Source organism: Galeopterus variegatus, unplaced genomic scaffold (assembly GCF_000696425.1).
Source record: "Galeopterus variegatus unplaced genomic scaffold, G_variegatus-3.0.2 Scaffold1792, whole genome shotgun sequence".
Taxonomy (NCBI): Eukaryota; Metazoa; Chordata; class Mammalia; order Dermoptera; family Cynocephalidae; genus Galeopterus; species Galeopterus variegatus.
In genome coordinates this window covers 143096-155952 of record NW_007727903.1, presented here as the reverse complement: position 1 = coordinate 155952, position 12857 = coordinate 143096, and the positions used below count along the sequence as shown (strand labels likewise).

At 56.6% G+C, this 12857-nt stretch overlaps 3 protein-coding genes across 4 annotated transcripts; 1 reads left to right on the top strand and 2 right to left on the bottom strand.

Moving 5' to 3' along the window:
• The first annotated feature begins 7 nt into the window (after positions 1 to 7).
• On the top strand, positions 8 to 5651 carry TRIM28 (tripartite motif containing 28). The gene is made up of 17 exons (XM_008578965.1): positions 8 to 88; positions 375 to 487; positions 721 to 853; positions 2351 to 2486; positions 2568 to 2684; positions 2761 to 2875; positions 2994 to 3140; positions 3254 to 3368; positions 3456 to 3562; positions 3656 to 3692; positions 3787 to 3832; positions 3904 to 4156; positions 4237 to 4556; positions 4652 to 4775; positions 4867 to 4953; positions 5034 to 5171; positions 5268 to 5651. The coding sequence occupies exons 2-17, from the start codon at positions 437 to 439 to the stop codon at positions 5442 to 5444; spliced, it is 2103 nt and encodes a 700-aa protein (XP_008577187.1). The 5' UTR covers positions 8 to 88; positions 375 to 436; the 3' UTR covers positions 5445 to 5651.
• Positions 5652 to 6712: 1061 nt separating this feature from the next.
• CHMP2A (charged multivesicular body protein 2A) lies at positions 6713 to 9631 on the bottom strand. Of its 2 annotated transcripts, none has more exons than XM_008578964.1 (6): positions 9486 to 9631; positions 8537 to 8728; positions 7399 to 7578; positions 7194 to 7324; positions 7042 to 7103; positions 6713 to 6928 (listed from the first exon to the last, which is right to left on the bottom strand). In XM_008578964.1, exons 2-6 carry the CDS (start codon positions 8702 to 8704, stop codon positions 6801 to 6803), a joined length of 669 nt encoding a protein of 222 aa, XP_008577186.1. In that variant the 5' UTR covers positions 8705 to 8728; positions 9486 to 9631; the 3' UTR covers positions 6713 to 6800. The 2 variants fall into 2 exon arrangements, with proteins under 2 accessions (XP_008577186.1, XP_008577185.1); XM_008578963.1 differs by lacking the exon at positions 9486 to 9631 and adding an exon at positions 9050 to 9087.
• A 600-nt stretch (positions 9632 to 10231) lies between these two features.
• On the bottom strand, positions 10232 to 12851 carry UBE2M (ubiquitin-conjugating enzyme E2M). The gene is made up of 6 exons (XM_008578962.1): positions 12692 to 12851; positions 11543 to 11637; positions 11371 to 11409; positions 11166 to 11269; positions 10827 to 10890; positions 10232 to 10743 (listed from the first exon to the last, which is right to left on the bottom strand). The coding sequence occupies exons 1-6, from the start codon at positions 12798 to 12800 to the stop codon at positions 10603 to 10605; spliced, it is 552 nt and encodes a 183-aa protein (XP_008577184.1). The 5' UTR covers positions 12801 to 12851; the 3' UTR covers positions 10232 to 10602.
• Between the last annotated feature and the right edge of the window lie 6 nt (positions 12852 to 12857).

Here is a 12857-nt window from a genome sequence, read left to right as displayed (position 1 = left end):
TACTCGGCCTGTAGTGCCTGCCTCGGGCCCGCTGCGCCCGCCGCCACCAACAGCTCGGGAGACGGCAGCGCTGCGGGCGACAGCTCTGGTGAGTACGGAGTGGCCGGGGGCCGCCCCTCCCCCCATCTTCAGCTTTTGATCCCGACTCGGTGCAGAGATGGGGGACTCATACAGTATTTACCCAGATTGGGCGTTGGGGGTGGGTTCCTGGCCTGGTGCTGAGGTACGATGCCTGACATAAGTTGGAGGGGAGCAGGCTTAGGGAGGGGAGAGTTTGGCTTTGCCAGGGATGGTGGTTTGGGCTCAGCAGGGTGTCGGGGCACAGCCTGGGTGAGAACATGCAATGGTCTCACACATATCCCTGCTACTCACAGTGGTGGACTGTCCCGTGTGCAAGCAACAGTGCTTCTCCAAAGACATCGTGGAGAATTATTTCATGCGCGATAGTGGCAGCAAAGCTGCCACTGATGCCCAGGATGCGAACCAGGTGCGTACTACCCCACCAACCTCCAGGATGTCTCTGGCCATGGGGAAGGGGCATCTGCCCAGGAGTTGCCTGGCACCAGCTCTAGGTGTTACTCTCCTTACTCTCTAAGGCTTTGCGTGGGCTGCTTAGGCTAGGTCAAGGCACCCACCTTAATCTGAGGTTGCATTTCCTGGGATGTTGATGTGGATCTATCAGGTGTACTTGCTTTCTCTAACCCTGCGTTTGCCTGGCAGTGCTGCACTAGCTGTGAGGATAATGCCCCAGCCACCAGCTACTGCGTTGAGTGCTCCGAGCCTCTGTGTGAGACGTGCGTGGAGGCGCACCAGCGGGTGAAGTACACCAAGGACCACACTGTGCGCTCCACTGGTACGTGAGACGAAGGTGGCTGCGGAAATGGCCTATGTGTGTACTCAGCTGCTTATAATGGTAGTTACAAGTAGCTGATGGGTCTTAGGGCTGTTCTCTAGGGTGTGCCACTTGAAGCGCTTGAGGGCAGAACTTCAAAAGCAGGGAGGCTGTGGCTCTGGTGTGCAGTGTTAGGAGGTCTGGGAGGCAGGGAAAGGCCACAGGCAAGAGAGGCACGGGACACCCTCAGTGTGCTTCAGGGTTTGCAGAAAGTTTAAAGTGGCTTATCAAGGAAACCCCCAAGGAAAGAGTAGGTCTTGTTAGAGGGCCTAGCATATTCAGACAGGGAAAGGCAAGATGTGAGGGGCTTGTTGGATCTGGGGTTGCCTGGCATCTGTCTTAAGACTCTGCTAGGGGAAATGAGGATTCTGGGACAGTGCTTCTTGACAAGCTTTAAGAACCCTTAGGCTGTTGGTGATAGCTACTCCTGGAAACGTTTTACTTTTAGCTGTGAGTTGGCAGTGTCCTACCCGAAGTTCAGTTATTTCCAGGATTTTCTGGGCATGGCTGACTTTGATATGGGAAGGAATTGAAGATTCTCCTGAGTCTAGTCCAGTTTTTGGCCTAGAATCCTCCAGTGAGTGGCTTTTTGGCTAGGGTTCCTTCCTTCCATCCTGGAGGACAGCATTGGTGGGAAGTTGGGGGTGGAGGTGATGGCTGTGGGGCATGAGGAGCCAGGAGGGATGGGCAGGGTTCTGCAGGGGTTGCAGGCCAAAGGGTCAGGGTGCAGGAGTGGGTAGCGTTGGAGAAGTCAGTGCCTGATTGACCTGTACTTATGTTAATATATTTCGGATATAGCTGGTACATTGGGGAGGAAAGGGACCAGTGTGCCCAATCTGATTTCTAATGGGTAGACAGGTTCTGGGGGTTACTGGTATTTTGACTTGAGGTGGCATTACTCTGAGCACCAGGATTCTGCCCCAGATAGGGATCCTGACACCATTCTAAGGATCTTGGTTTGGCCTCTCCTAGTGTGAAAAAGCTCTGCAAGGCTCCCTTGTTTGCCCATATGGGTTATAAGGGATCTTGGCATTCTCCCATCAGGGAAAAAAAAGAGCAGGTTACCATGAACAGAGGAGAAAGGGAGTCAAATGGAGCATGGCATGTAGACAGAAGTCTTTGTGTCCCATCTGGAGAAGTTTTCAGTAGAGGGAACAGCAGGGGTTGGTCCTCTTTTGCCAGAAGCTGTCATCCGTACCCTTTATGTTATCACTCCCAGAAGCTGAAAGGAAGGGTGTGGTTTCTCTTAGCCAGGTTGGGGCAAAGGGTTCTGGGAGTAAGGAGCTGGGCTTGCAGGCCTGTGTTCCTTCCCAGCCATTGCCACAGGCCCTCTTAAGTCTTTACAATAGTTGGCCCAGGGTGGCAGGACAGGCAGGAAATGAGGCCCCAAGCTCTTTGTGCTGCCGGAGTTGGAGGTGGCTGAGGAAAAGGTCTAGCCTCATGGTTCCTGCTGCCTAGGGCCTGCCAAGTCTCGGGATGGTGAACGAACTGTCTATTGCAACGTGCACAAGCATGAACCCCTCGTGCTGTTCTGTGAGAGCTGTGACACCCTCACCTGCCGGGACTGTCAGCTCAATGCCCACAAGGACCACCAGTGAGTCCCAAAGCACAGTGGGAGGGTGGGTGCCACTCATTCCTGGGCTCAATGCCCAGGCCCACATGTCTCTTCTCTCAGGTACCAGTTCCTGGAGGATGCAGTGAGGAACCAGCGCAAGCTCCTGGCCTCACTGGTGAAGCGCCTTGGGGACAAGCATGCAACATTGCAGAAGAGCACCAAGGAGGTTCGCAGCTCGTAAGTGTGGATGCCAGGGCTGTGGGCGTTAGCAGTTTGGTGAGACCCTGCCTGGTCTGACCTATCTTTCCTCTAGGATCCGCCAGGTGTCTGATGTACAGAAGCGTGTGCAGGTGGATGTCAAGATGGCCATCCTACAGATCATGAAGGAGCTGAACAAGCGGGGCCGTGTATTGGTCAATGATGCCCAGGTAAGCTTTGTACAGGGAGGAGGGTCCCTGGGCCCCCTCTTCTGGCTGTTGGTCCTGACCACGGTGGAGAAGGATCCTAGTGCTCTCCCCGCTGACCTCATCTCCTCTCCACCTGCAGAAGGTGACGGAGGGGCAGCAGGAGCGCCTAGAGCGGCAGCACTGGACCATGACCAAGATCCAGAAGCACCAGGAGCACATCCTGCGCTTCGCTTCTTGGGCTCTGGAGAGCGACAATAACACAGCCCTATTGCTTTCTAAGAAGCTGGTGTGTGCTGGTGGGCCCCCAGGTGGTAGGCTCCAGGCAGGTGACCCCCAGCACAGCACCCTCGAGCCGTATTCATTGCCATGTATGCTTATGTGCCCCCCCCCCCCCCCCCGATCTACTTCCAGCTACACCGGGCCCTGAAGATGATTGTGGATCCCGTGGAACCACATGGTGAGATGAAGTTTCAGTGGGACCTCAATGCCTGGACCAAGAGTGCTGAGGCCTTCGGTGGGTCCTAGTCTTGTCCCTGCACTATCTTGTTACTTCTCCAGGAGTGTGTACTTATGCACTTAATTGTTTCTTTCCTTTCTGCAGGCAAGATTGTGGCAGAACGTCCCGGCACCAATTCAACAGGCCCTGCGCCTATGGCCCCTCCCAGAGCCCCAGGGCCCTTGAGCAAGCAGGGCTCTGGCAGCAGCCAGGTGAGCAGGGGAGAGGACCCAGGGAAGGGCAGGGGACTGGGTCCCGCAGGATACTTTCCCCTCTAAGATCCACCTGTTCTGCTCTGTTTGCAGCCCATGGAGGTGCAGGAAGGCTATGGCTTTGGGTCAGGTAACTGGGTCTGCCTGGCAGGTGAGCAGAAGGGCACCAGTGCCCTGTGTCCACTGCAACCTGCTGTTTCTTTCTTTTTTAATCTTTTGAGCAGATGATCCCTACTCAAGTGCAGAGCCCCATGTGTCAGGTGTGAAGCGGTGAGTGTTGCAATTCCCTGGGATGGTGGGTCTGGGGATGGATGGGGGCTCACACCAGGCTGCACCTATAGGTCCCGCTCCAGTGAGGGTGAGGTGAGTGGCCTCATGCGCAAGGTGCCACGGGTGAGCCTTGAACGCCTGGACCTGGACCTCACAGCTGATAGCCAGCCGCCCGTCTTCAAAGTCTTCCCTGGTAGCACCACTGAGGACTACAACCTCATTGTTATTGAGCGTGGGGCTGCGGCTGCGGCTGCTGGCCAGCCTGGGACGGCACCCCCAGGAGCTCCTGGTGCCCCGCCCTTGCCTGGCATGGCAATCGTCAAGGTGAGCAAGGGACCGTGACTGTAGGATGACACTTGCCACTCAGGTTTGGACCCTCTTGGACACCTCTTACCACCTTGCAGGAGGAGGAGACGGAGGCTGCCATTGGAGCCCCTCCAGCTGCTGCTGAGGGGCCTGAGACCAAGCCTGTGCTGATGGCTCTAGCAGAGGGTCCTGGTGCTGAGGGCCCCCGCCTGGCCTCACCCAGTGGCAGCACCAGCTCGGGCCTGGAGGTGGTGGCTCCTGATGGCACCTCAGCCCCAACTGGTGGCCCTGGCACCCTGGATGACAGTGCCACCATTTGCCGTGTCTGCCAGAAGCCAGGCGATCTGGTCATGTGCAACCAATGCGAGTTTTGCTTTCACCTCGACTGCCACCTGCCTGCCCTGCAAGATGTGCCAGGGTGTGTGTGATGCTGGGTGGGGCCTGGGTGGTGTCTGGGTATGGCATGGAGGGCTGGGTAGAGTCCTGTGCAGCAGCTCACTCTCTTCATCCTAGGGAGGAGTGGAGCTGCTCACTCTGCCACGTGCTCCCTGACCTGAAGGAGGAGGATGGCAGCCTCAGCCTGGATGGTGCTGACAGCACTGGAGTGGTGGCCAAGCTCTCGTCAGCCAACCAGCGAGTGAGTGCCAGGGCTACTCAGGTGGGGAGTTGTGCAGCTGCTTTAACCCTCCCACTCTCCTGCAGCTCTGACATCCCTGGTCTTTCTGTAGAAATGTGAGCGCGTCCTCCTGGCCCTTTTCTGCCATGAGCCCTGCCGCCCCCTGCACCAGCTGGCTACTGACTCCACTTTCTCCTTGGTGAGTCCTAGGATGGGGGAGAGGGGAGAGATGGGGCCATTGAACCTCACTCTCAACATGCGTGTGGTTTCTTCCTGCAGGACCAGCCTGGTGGCACCCTGGACCTGACCCTGATCCGCGCCCGCCTCCAGGAGAAGTTGTCACCCCCTTATAGTTCCCCTCAGGAGTTTGCCCAGGATGTGGGCCGCATGTTCAAGCAGTTCAACAAGTTGACTGAGGTGAGCCTGCCGAATGGGGGTGCTAAGGGCAGGGGGAGGTGGTGGTGTAAGAGCGAGGACCCATCCACCCACCCACTGTGCTCCTCCCTGGTCCAGGACAAGGCGGATGTGCAGTCCATCATCGGTCTGCAGCGCTTTTTCGAGACGCGCATGAACGAGGCCTTCGGTGACACCAAGTTCTCTGCTGTGCTGGTGGAACCCCCGCCGCTGAGCCTGCCTGGTGCTGGCCTGAGTTCCCAGGAGCTGTCTGGAGGCTCTGGCGATGGCCCCTGAGTCTGGGGTCCCCCATGGCCAGTCTAGCCAGACTCTGTTTTCTGTCCTGTCACCCCATCCCCACTCCCCCATCCCCTGGTGGCCTGAATCCCACTCCCTGGTGGACCCATTCCCCAGTCCCTCACAATAATGGTTTTTACTTCTGTGGATTTAATAAAAACTTCACCAGTTCCTCAGGCCTTGGCTGGTGGGGGCTGTGGTCCGGGGCCTGGTCTCGGCTTGCATCTATTCCTCACCCTCCTGAAGCACTGGTGGCCCTTGGGGACCTTGTCCTTAGCCTGTTTAAGCTTATTTGGGTGTCCAGGGAGTGGAGAAGAGCATCCCTCCTGGGCCTTTCTGATGTTGGGTCACACAGGGTGAAGGATGCATACACTAGAGGCTGTCCAGGTGGTACCCTGTGGGTGAGTAGGCCTGGCTCACTTGTCCTGGGTAGGAAGGGTGAGGCTCCAGGTGCACCTCATGATGGCTACTCTTTGAGTGTTTACTGGGGTTTGGAGCTGTAGCTATCTGTCGTCATTAGATGGAGGTACCGCAGCGAGCTGGGTGGGTTGAAACCTCCTGTATGTGTATGTAGTTGTATTCCATTCCTGTTCTTGCTGAAGCTCCTGATGGGTCTTCCCGCCCTGCCCCCGCCCTTGTTAGTAGTTGTAACAAGGGGCTGGCCCATGGCTCACTTGGGAGAGTGCGGTGCTGATAACACCAGGGCCACGGGTTCAGATCCCTGTATAGGGAGGGCCAGTTAGCTCACTTGGGAGAGCATGGTACTGACACCAAGTCAAGGGTTAAGACCCCTTTACCGGTCATCTTTAAAAAAAAAAAAGTTGTAATAAGGTTGGGGGTGGGGATTGTATATCTCACAGAATGAATCCAAATAGTGTTTCTGAACCACAGAAGTATGTTCATCATCCTTGTTTTGACTTGTTGTGGCTTGGCTGTACAGTGATCTAAATTTGCCTCCTGGCTACTGTCCGGTTGAGCCCGAGAGGAATCCCCAAGTCAAGCTGGCTATCTCTACCTCCATCTGTTGGCTTCGACTGTCCTCCATCTTAGGAGTGGAGACTGGGAAGGGTGCTGGAGCAGGGCCCACAGCTGACCTTTAGCCCATAAGTCTTCAGTGTACCAGGTGGGCTTGACTTGTCCACTCCAGTCCCTTAACCCCAACAAATCTTGCACTTGGCCCCATTCCAACTGTCTCCTTACTAAGCTCTACCTGCATGACTCCTGCTCATGGCCCCACATCAGGCTAATAGTCACAAAGGCTCAGGAACTAGTGTCCAATCTTTTATTACAGAGGAGCATGGTAAACATCCTCAGCATCCACCTGTTCCCCCTCCCCCTGGGGTGGCAGGGGGGTGGTCAGTCCCTCCGCAGGTTCTTCAACCTCTCCTCCAGGTCTGCATCAGCATCAGCCAGGGCTGAGGCTGTGGCCTCTGCTTTCTTCCCACCAGCAGCCACACTGAGTGAGCCGCCGGTGGAGGGGAGATCTGCAGAGAGAGTGGGTGTTAGGAAAACTCGGAAGCAATGCAGGGAGAGCAACTCAGGACTGTGGCTGGGTCTTGGGTGGGAAATGGGACCCCCCAGGGTTTAGAGAACTCACTTGATAGCTCATCTGTCAGGCTCAGCCCCAGTTCATCTAGGACCTGGGACACAACAGCATCACTACGAAATAGAGAAGAGAAGCTTGGTGAGGTCCGCATGCATGGGCGAGGGCCAGGCAAACATCTCCACCCTAGAACCCAGTCTCCACACCTCTCCTCTTCATCCTCCTCATCACCCATGGCGTCATCAATGGCGTCATTCATCATCTCTTCTTTCATATCCATGATCTCTGCCTGCCGCTCAAACTCCATCATGATCTTCTGGATCTGGGGCAGTTTAAGCTGGAAATGGGGGGATGGTAAGTCTGGTCTCTGTGGGTCAGTGGGGGCGGGAAGGGAGATTGGGAGAGGCGCACCTGTCGGTTCATGGTGCCCATGGCCTTGGTGACGCCCTTCATGGCTTGTGCCATCGAGTTGTTAGACTTGAGCGTCTGGATCTTGAGGGACACAGCCTGGATGTTGGCTCGCATCAACACAAACTTGCGCACATAGCGCCGGGTGCGCACCAGGTCTTTTGCCATGATGCGCACAGCATCCTGCCGAGTAGACAAGGGTATCGAGGATGAGGCAGTGGGGTTTTGCTCAATCCTATACTTCGTTGGCACTCCCACCAGCTATAGTGCCCCTGTTCCTCTTGAGGTCTGCAGAAGCCTCCATGTCGCTGAACCCACTGGTCACCACTATTCTCTCCTGACATCACCCTCCTGCCCCTTGGGCCACCACTCTGGGCTCTTTTGTAAGGTCCTTCTTACCACTGATCCCTAAATGCTGGAAGGAAGTCTCCCTCCTTAGAGGATCCTTTTCTTCCATGTTTAGAGTTACTCCCTTGACTTACAACACCCATTTCTCCAGTTCTAGCCCCAGTCTAGACAAAGACAAAAACCTGACACAAGCCTACACCTCACACTTTATCCAGAATCATACAAACCTATCTGAGGCTTATCTTTTGATTTGCTTCCCAAATATCTTCCTTGCCCATCCTGGGAAATGGCACCTCTTCTGACCAGATGTTCAGGCCATAACCCTGTCATGGTCAAAGACTCTGTTGTTTCTCCATGCTCTCCCTAGTGGTTTTGGCTGTTTCTCTCTTCTCCCTGGCCTCCTGGTCAAAGCTTATTCTTGTGGGTTAACCTTGCTCTCATCTAACATTTACTGCTCCATTTTCTTGACACTCTCCCTGCCTGAACCTTCTGTAGTAGGCTCACTCTCGTCACTCAACTGTTGGCTCTGATATTACTTTCTTGGAGGTGGCCTTCCAGATCCCTACATTGCCTGAACCTTCTGTAGTAGGCTCACTCTCCTCGTCACTCAACTGTTGGCTCTGATATTACTTTCTTGGAGGTGGCCTTCCAGATCCCTACACTAGGGAAGCCTCACTCACCCTTATTTTCACTCCTTTTCCTCAAAGCACCTGTCTTTTGGTGTCCTGTCTGGTTCGCTGCCAATATAGCCTGCCTGAGGTATGTGACACCCTTCCCGACCACTCGCACTCACCATCTGGCCCTGTTTGGCCATCTTCTTGATGTCTGCAATGATTTTCTTCTCTTGGGTTTCTAATTTCTGTCGCTCGCGGTCCAGCTCCCTCATGGCGCGATTCAGGGCCCGCTGGTTCTGCCGCAGCAGCTCCTCTGGCGTCTTCCGGCGCCCAAACAACAGGTCCATGATGATAGGAGCCAGCTGGCAGGCCTGGGACAGATGTGTGGCCTAGTTGTAGATCATGGGGCTCAGAAGGAGAGCAAGAGGCACAGCAGGGTCACGGGGCTGACAAAATGGGAAGGGGCAAGCAGGGACAGGAGGGCGGCGCCCAAACAACAGGTCCATGATGATAGGAGCCAGCTGGCAGGCCTGGGACAGATGTGTGGCCTAGTTGTAGATCATGGGGCTCAGAAGGAGGGCAAGAGGCACAGCAGGGTCACGGGGCTGACAAAATGGGAAGGGGCAAGCAGGGACAGGAGGCATGAATGAGAGACTAAAAGGGAACAGCTAGGAACATGGGGACAGCCAGACCTGAAAGTCGTCCACCACTGCAGGCCCAGGTGGGCGCACTGGGGCATTTGGGACCCTGAACCACGAGGGCAGGATGGTTGGAGGCCCTGAGTGCCAAGAACAGGATGTATATGGGGCCTCTGAAGCTGAAGACAGTGGTATTAGGATTGGGGGCTCCTGAATGAGGAGGGAACCTGCGTGCAGAGAACAAGGATCGGGGTACTGTGGGCACCCTGTACACCGAGAACGGGATGATGGAGGCTGGGGCACAATGTACACCAAGAATAGCGCCTGGGAGTGTCAGTGGGCTCTGCACAACAAGGGCAAGGCTGTGCGGGGCACCCCGATGATGACGATAGGGTCCTAGGGAGGGGCAAGGCACGAGGCGCCCGGGCGAAGAGAAACCCTCCTATGCCACCAACCGCACGCCCGCCCGGGACCAGCGGGGGCCACTCACCGGAGCTGCGACGGGAACCTGCTTCCGCTTCCGGGTCACGGTTCTCTTATTCAGGACCCGGCGCACCCACCGACAGCCCCTCGGTTCTGTTCACTCTGCCGTCGCCGCCGTTTCCGGATTAAACAACCTGACGTAACACGCCCCGCCCGCACCCGGAATTCTGGGAGGTGGCATTAGCGCTCGTGCGCACGCGCACTGGAAGAAGTTGGGATCTGTGCGCATGCGCACCAGCTTCCGTTTATCTGCAGACTGTCTCAAGCAGTTCCGCAGGTTCGAGTCCTGCCTGAGTTAAGAGCCAGGCCCGGGGTCGCAGCTCTGGGCGCCTTCCGTGCAGCCACCCCGGAGGTCCCACAGCGCGTATCCGCGTGGAATACTACGTCACATTTGAAAGCCCAGCTCATCCGTGGGACCTTGACTTCTGCCTGAGGCCTTGGACAGCACTAGGCAGGAGGGCCCACCTGAGACAGAAAGGGGCAAAACTGGAGATGCTGTGTGCTTTACTTTATGCCGGCCTACATAGACCAGGAAGCCACTGGTCACTCGATCCTGCCCTCACTTCTTATTCCATAATGGGCTTCATCCTACCCAAGGCAAGGCTCAGGGCCTGGTATCCCAACCACCCCCAAGACTGCCCCAGGCACCAGGCAGCTTGTTGTAGGGGACCACACATTTTCCACCCCCTGCTTCGGCGCTCTGGTGGACCTCAAGTGCCCCTCCCACCCCACAAAAGGAAGAGGCAGAGGCCATGCAGTGATATTCCCCTTTAATAGCCTGGTGGGACCTCCGGTGGTGGAGGGGTGGGTTGCCCGCCCGGCTACCCAGGCCCCTTGCCCACCCACCCCACAGCCCAGAGTGGGGGCTGGACAGCACCCAGCAGGGGGGCTAGACAAGCCAATTCATTTCCCATTGCTGAGTGGGTCGGGGGAGGCAGCGCCGACCTTAATCACGTGGTGGTTAAAAAAAAAAATAACTAGGGGCAGGTGGCAGGGAGGGGAGGTAAGGCCAAGGAAGAGATTACCCCATTGGCCACCCCACACCCCCCACCTGAAACCCCCAATAAATATTTGCAGGGGATGCCAGGGCTCGTTGCCCTAGCAGGGGCAGGTATGCGCCAACCCTATTTCAGGCAGCGTTCAAAGTAAGTGGAGCCGATGTAGCCACCCCGCATGGAGCGCTGCACGTTCTGCTCAAACAGCCGCCGGTTGTTCTGCAGAACCTCGGCTGCCTCCTTGTTCAGTGGGTCCTCAGGGTTGGGCTCCTGTGGCCAGTAAAGGTGGAGGTCAACAGGCAAAGGGACAGAAGGCCAGCCTCCCCCAGCCCTAACTACTCACCCCTACTCACCAAGAAGAGATACTGCAAGCCATAAATTATGGAGTTTATCGTAAGGACTGGCTTCCAGTCCTCTCTGTGGGCAAAGAGCATCAGGGTCAGGGACTTGTGAGTGAAAGGCTGCCACAGACCTTGCTGGTACTGTACAGGTCAGGCCCAGGGCACGGGACAGTGGGGGTAGGCATGGAGAAGGCCAGAAACAAAGCCAAGGTCAGGCCATGAGGCAGGTGACTTGAAAATGAAGGGACACAGACCACCAGGGGGAGGGAAGGGACAGAGACTGATGCAGTATCCATAAAGAGGACTGAACAGGCAGGGCTGTAAAGGGCAATGGAGAGCCAGTGCCCTCACCTGAGGATGTTGAGGCAGACGTTGCCCTCGAGGTCAATGTTGGGGTGATAGACCATCGTCTCACACTTCACCTTGGGGGGGTCATGCGGGTAACCCTGGCCCACCTGACTCCAGAAAAAGAGAGGGGAGGTGGACACGTGTCTGGCAGGGCCTCAGCTGCTGGCTCCTCAGTCCAGGGAGCCACCCCTGCCTGCTTGGAACTCACCTTAAAACTGAACACAAACTTCCCACTCTTGTAGAAGCCCTGGGAAGGGAGGGAGAGATAAGAAGGTGTTAAGACCCTTTCCTTCGGGGCCTGATGTGAAGAACAGGACTCCCTCCCCCTGGTGGGGCCACCCTTGGTTTGCTCCTGGGAGTTCAAACATGTGGGCCTTCACCTCATCAGGACAGATGACCAGCTTGAAGTTGAGGAGGTCGTCCGGGTCTGAGAAGCTGATGTCACAGGTCTTGGGCAGGTTCAGCTCGTTTATGTCTGTGATTGGACAGCAGAGAAAGGAGACAGAAAGAAGGAGAGGAATTCAAGTGGGGGTGGTGGTGTCAGCAGAGCCCCCATAGCTTCCTCTAGGACCCCTGGAACTCTGTTCTGGGCTGTGCTCCACACCTCCAACCCTCTTCCCTCCCCAGTCTATAGGAAGGCGCTTTTGGATCCATAGCACACTCCAAACATGCATCTTCAATTGTGGCTGTGTCCCCCAGCTCCCAGGTGCCCCCACCCCCAAGCCCCTGGCCCAGCCTCTGACCATCCCAAACCCCAGGCTCCCCAGCCATGACCTCCACTTTCCAGTATCTACCTGTCCAGGCAAACTAAAGGACCCTATGCCCCATACACTGTCTCACTCACACCAACCCCTAGTTCCCACTGTCTCTCTTCTTTGCCTGTCTCCCAAATCCAAGATCCCATCTGATCCCCACACTCTCAAGTCCCTGGGCTCTACCCCCACCCCACTCCCTCTGACTCTGAGATTCTCAACACCATAGCTTAAATTCTCCTTCACACCTACTTCCAATTCCTGGCACCCACTCTCCCTCCCTTCTCCACCTGTTGCCCCAAATCCCCAGACTGCAGTCTGACCCTCAGACCCATGAGTCCCGGGCCCCCTCACCTAGTCCAGCCCTCTGACTCTGAGATTCCCAGCGACCGTAGCATAACTCACTAAATCTTCTTCCACTCATATCCCCAATCTCTGGCCACCGCTATCCCTCTTTTCTTCGTCTGTCACCCCAAACCGAGGTTCCTGTCTGACTCCCAGACTCTCGAGTCCCCACCCCCCTCCATCGCCTGACCCTCAAATTCCGGGTCCCTAATACCAGATGCCAGGCCTTTCGAATATCCTAAAACCCCCATACCAGGCTCCCATCTTTGACTCCCCCAGTGACTATCCCTGATTCCCCCATTACCCCAAACCTCAAGCCCTGACGTCCTATTCTTTACACTCATGTCCCCCCATCTCTCACCCTCGGCGACCTCATCACCCTACCACAGGCCCTGACCTCCGGCCCTCGGCCCCCATCCCCCGACCCCCTACCCTTCTGGATCCGCAGCTGTGCCGCCGACGCCTTCTTGCTGCTGCCCTTGGTGCCGCCCGCCGACTCCTCCTCCTTCTTCTGCTGCTTCAGCGAGAACAGCTTGATCATCCTGCCGCCGCCGCCGCTGCCGCCGCCGCGGGGCCCGGGACCCCGGCCACCCGGCCC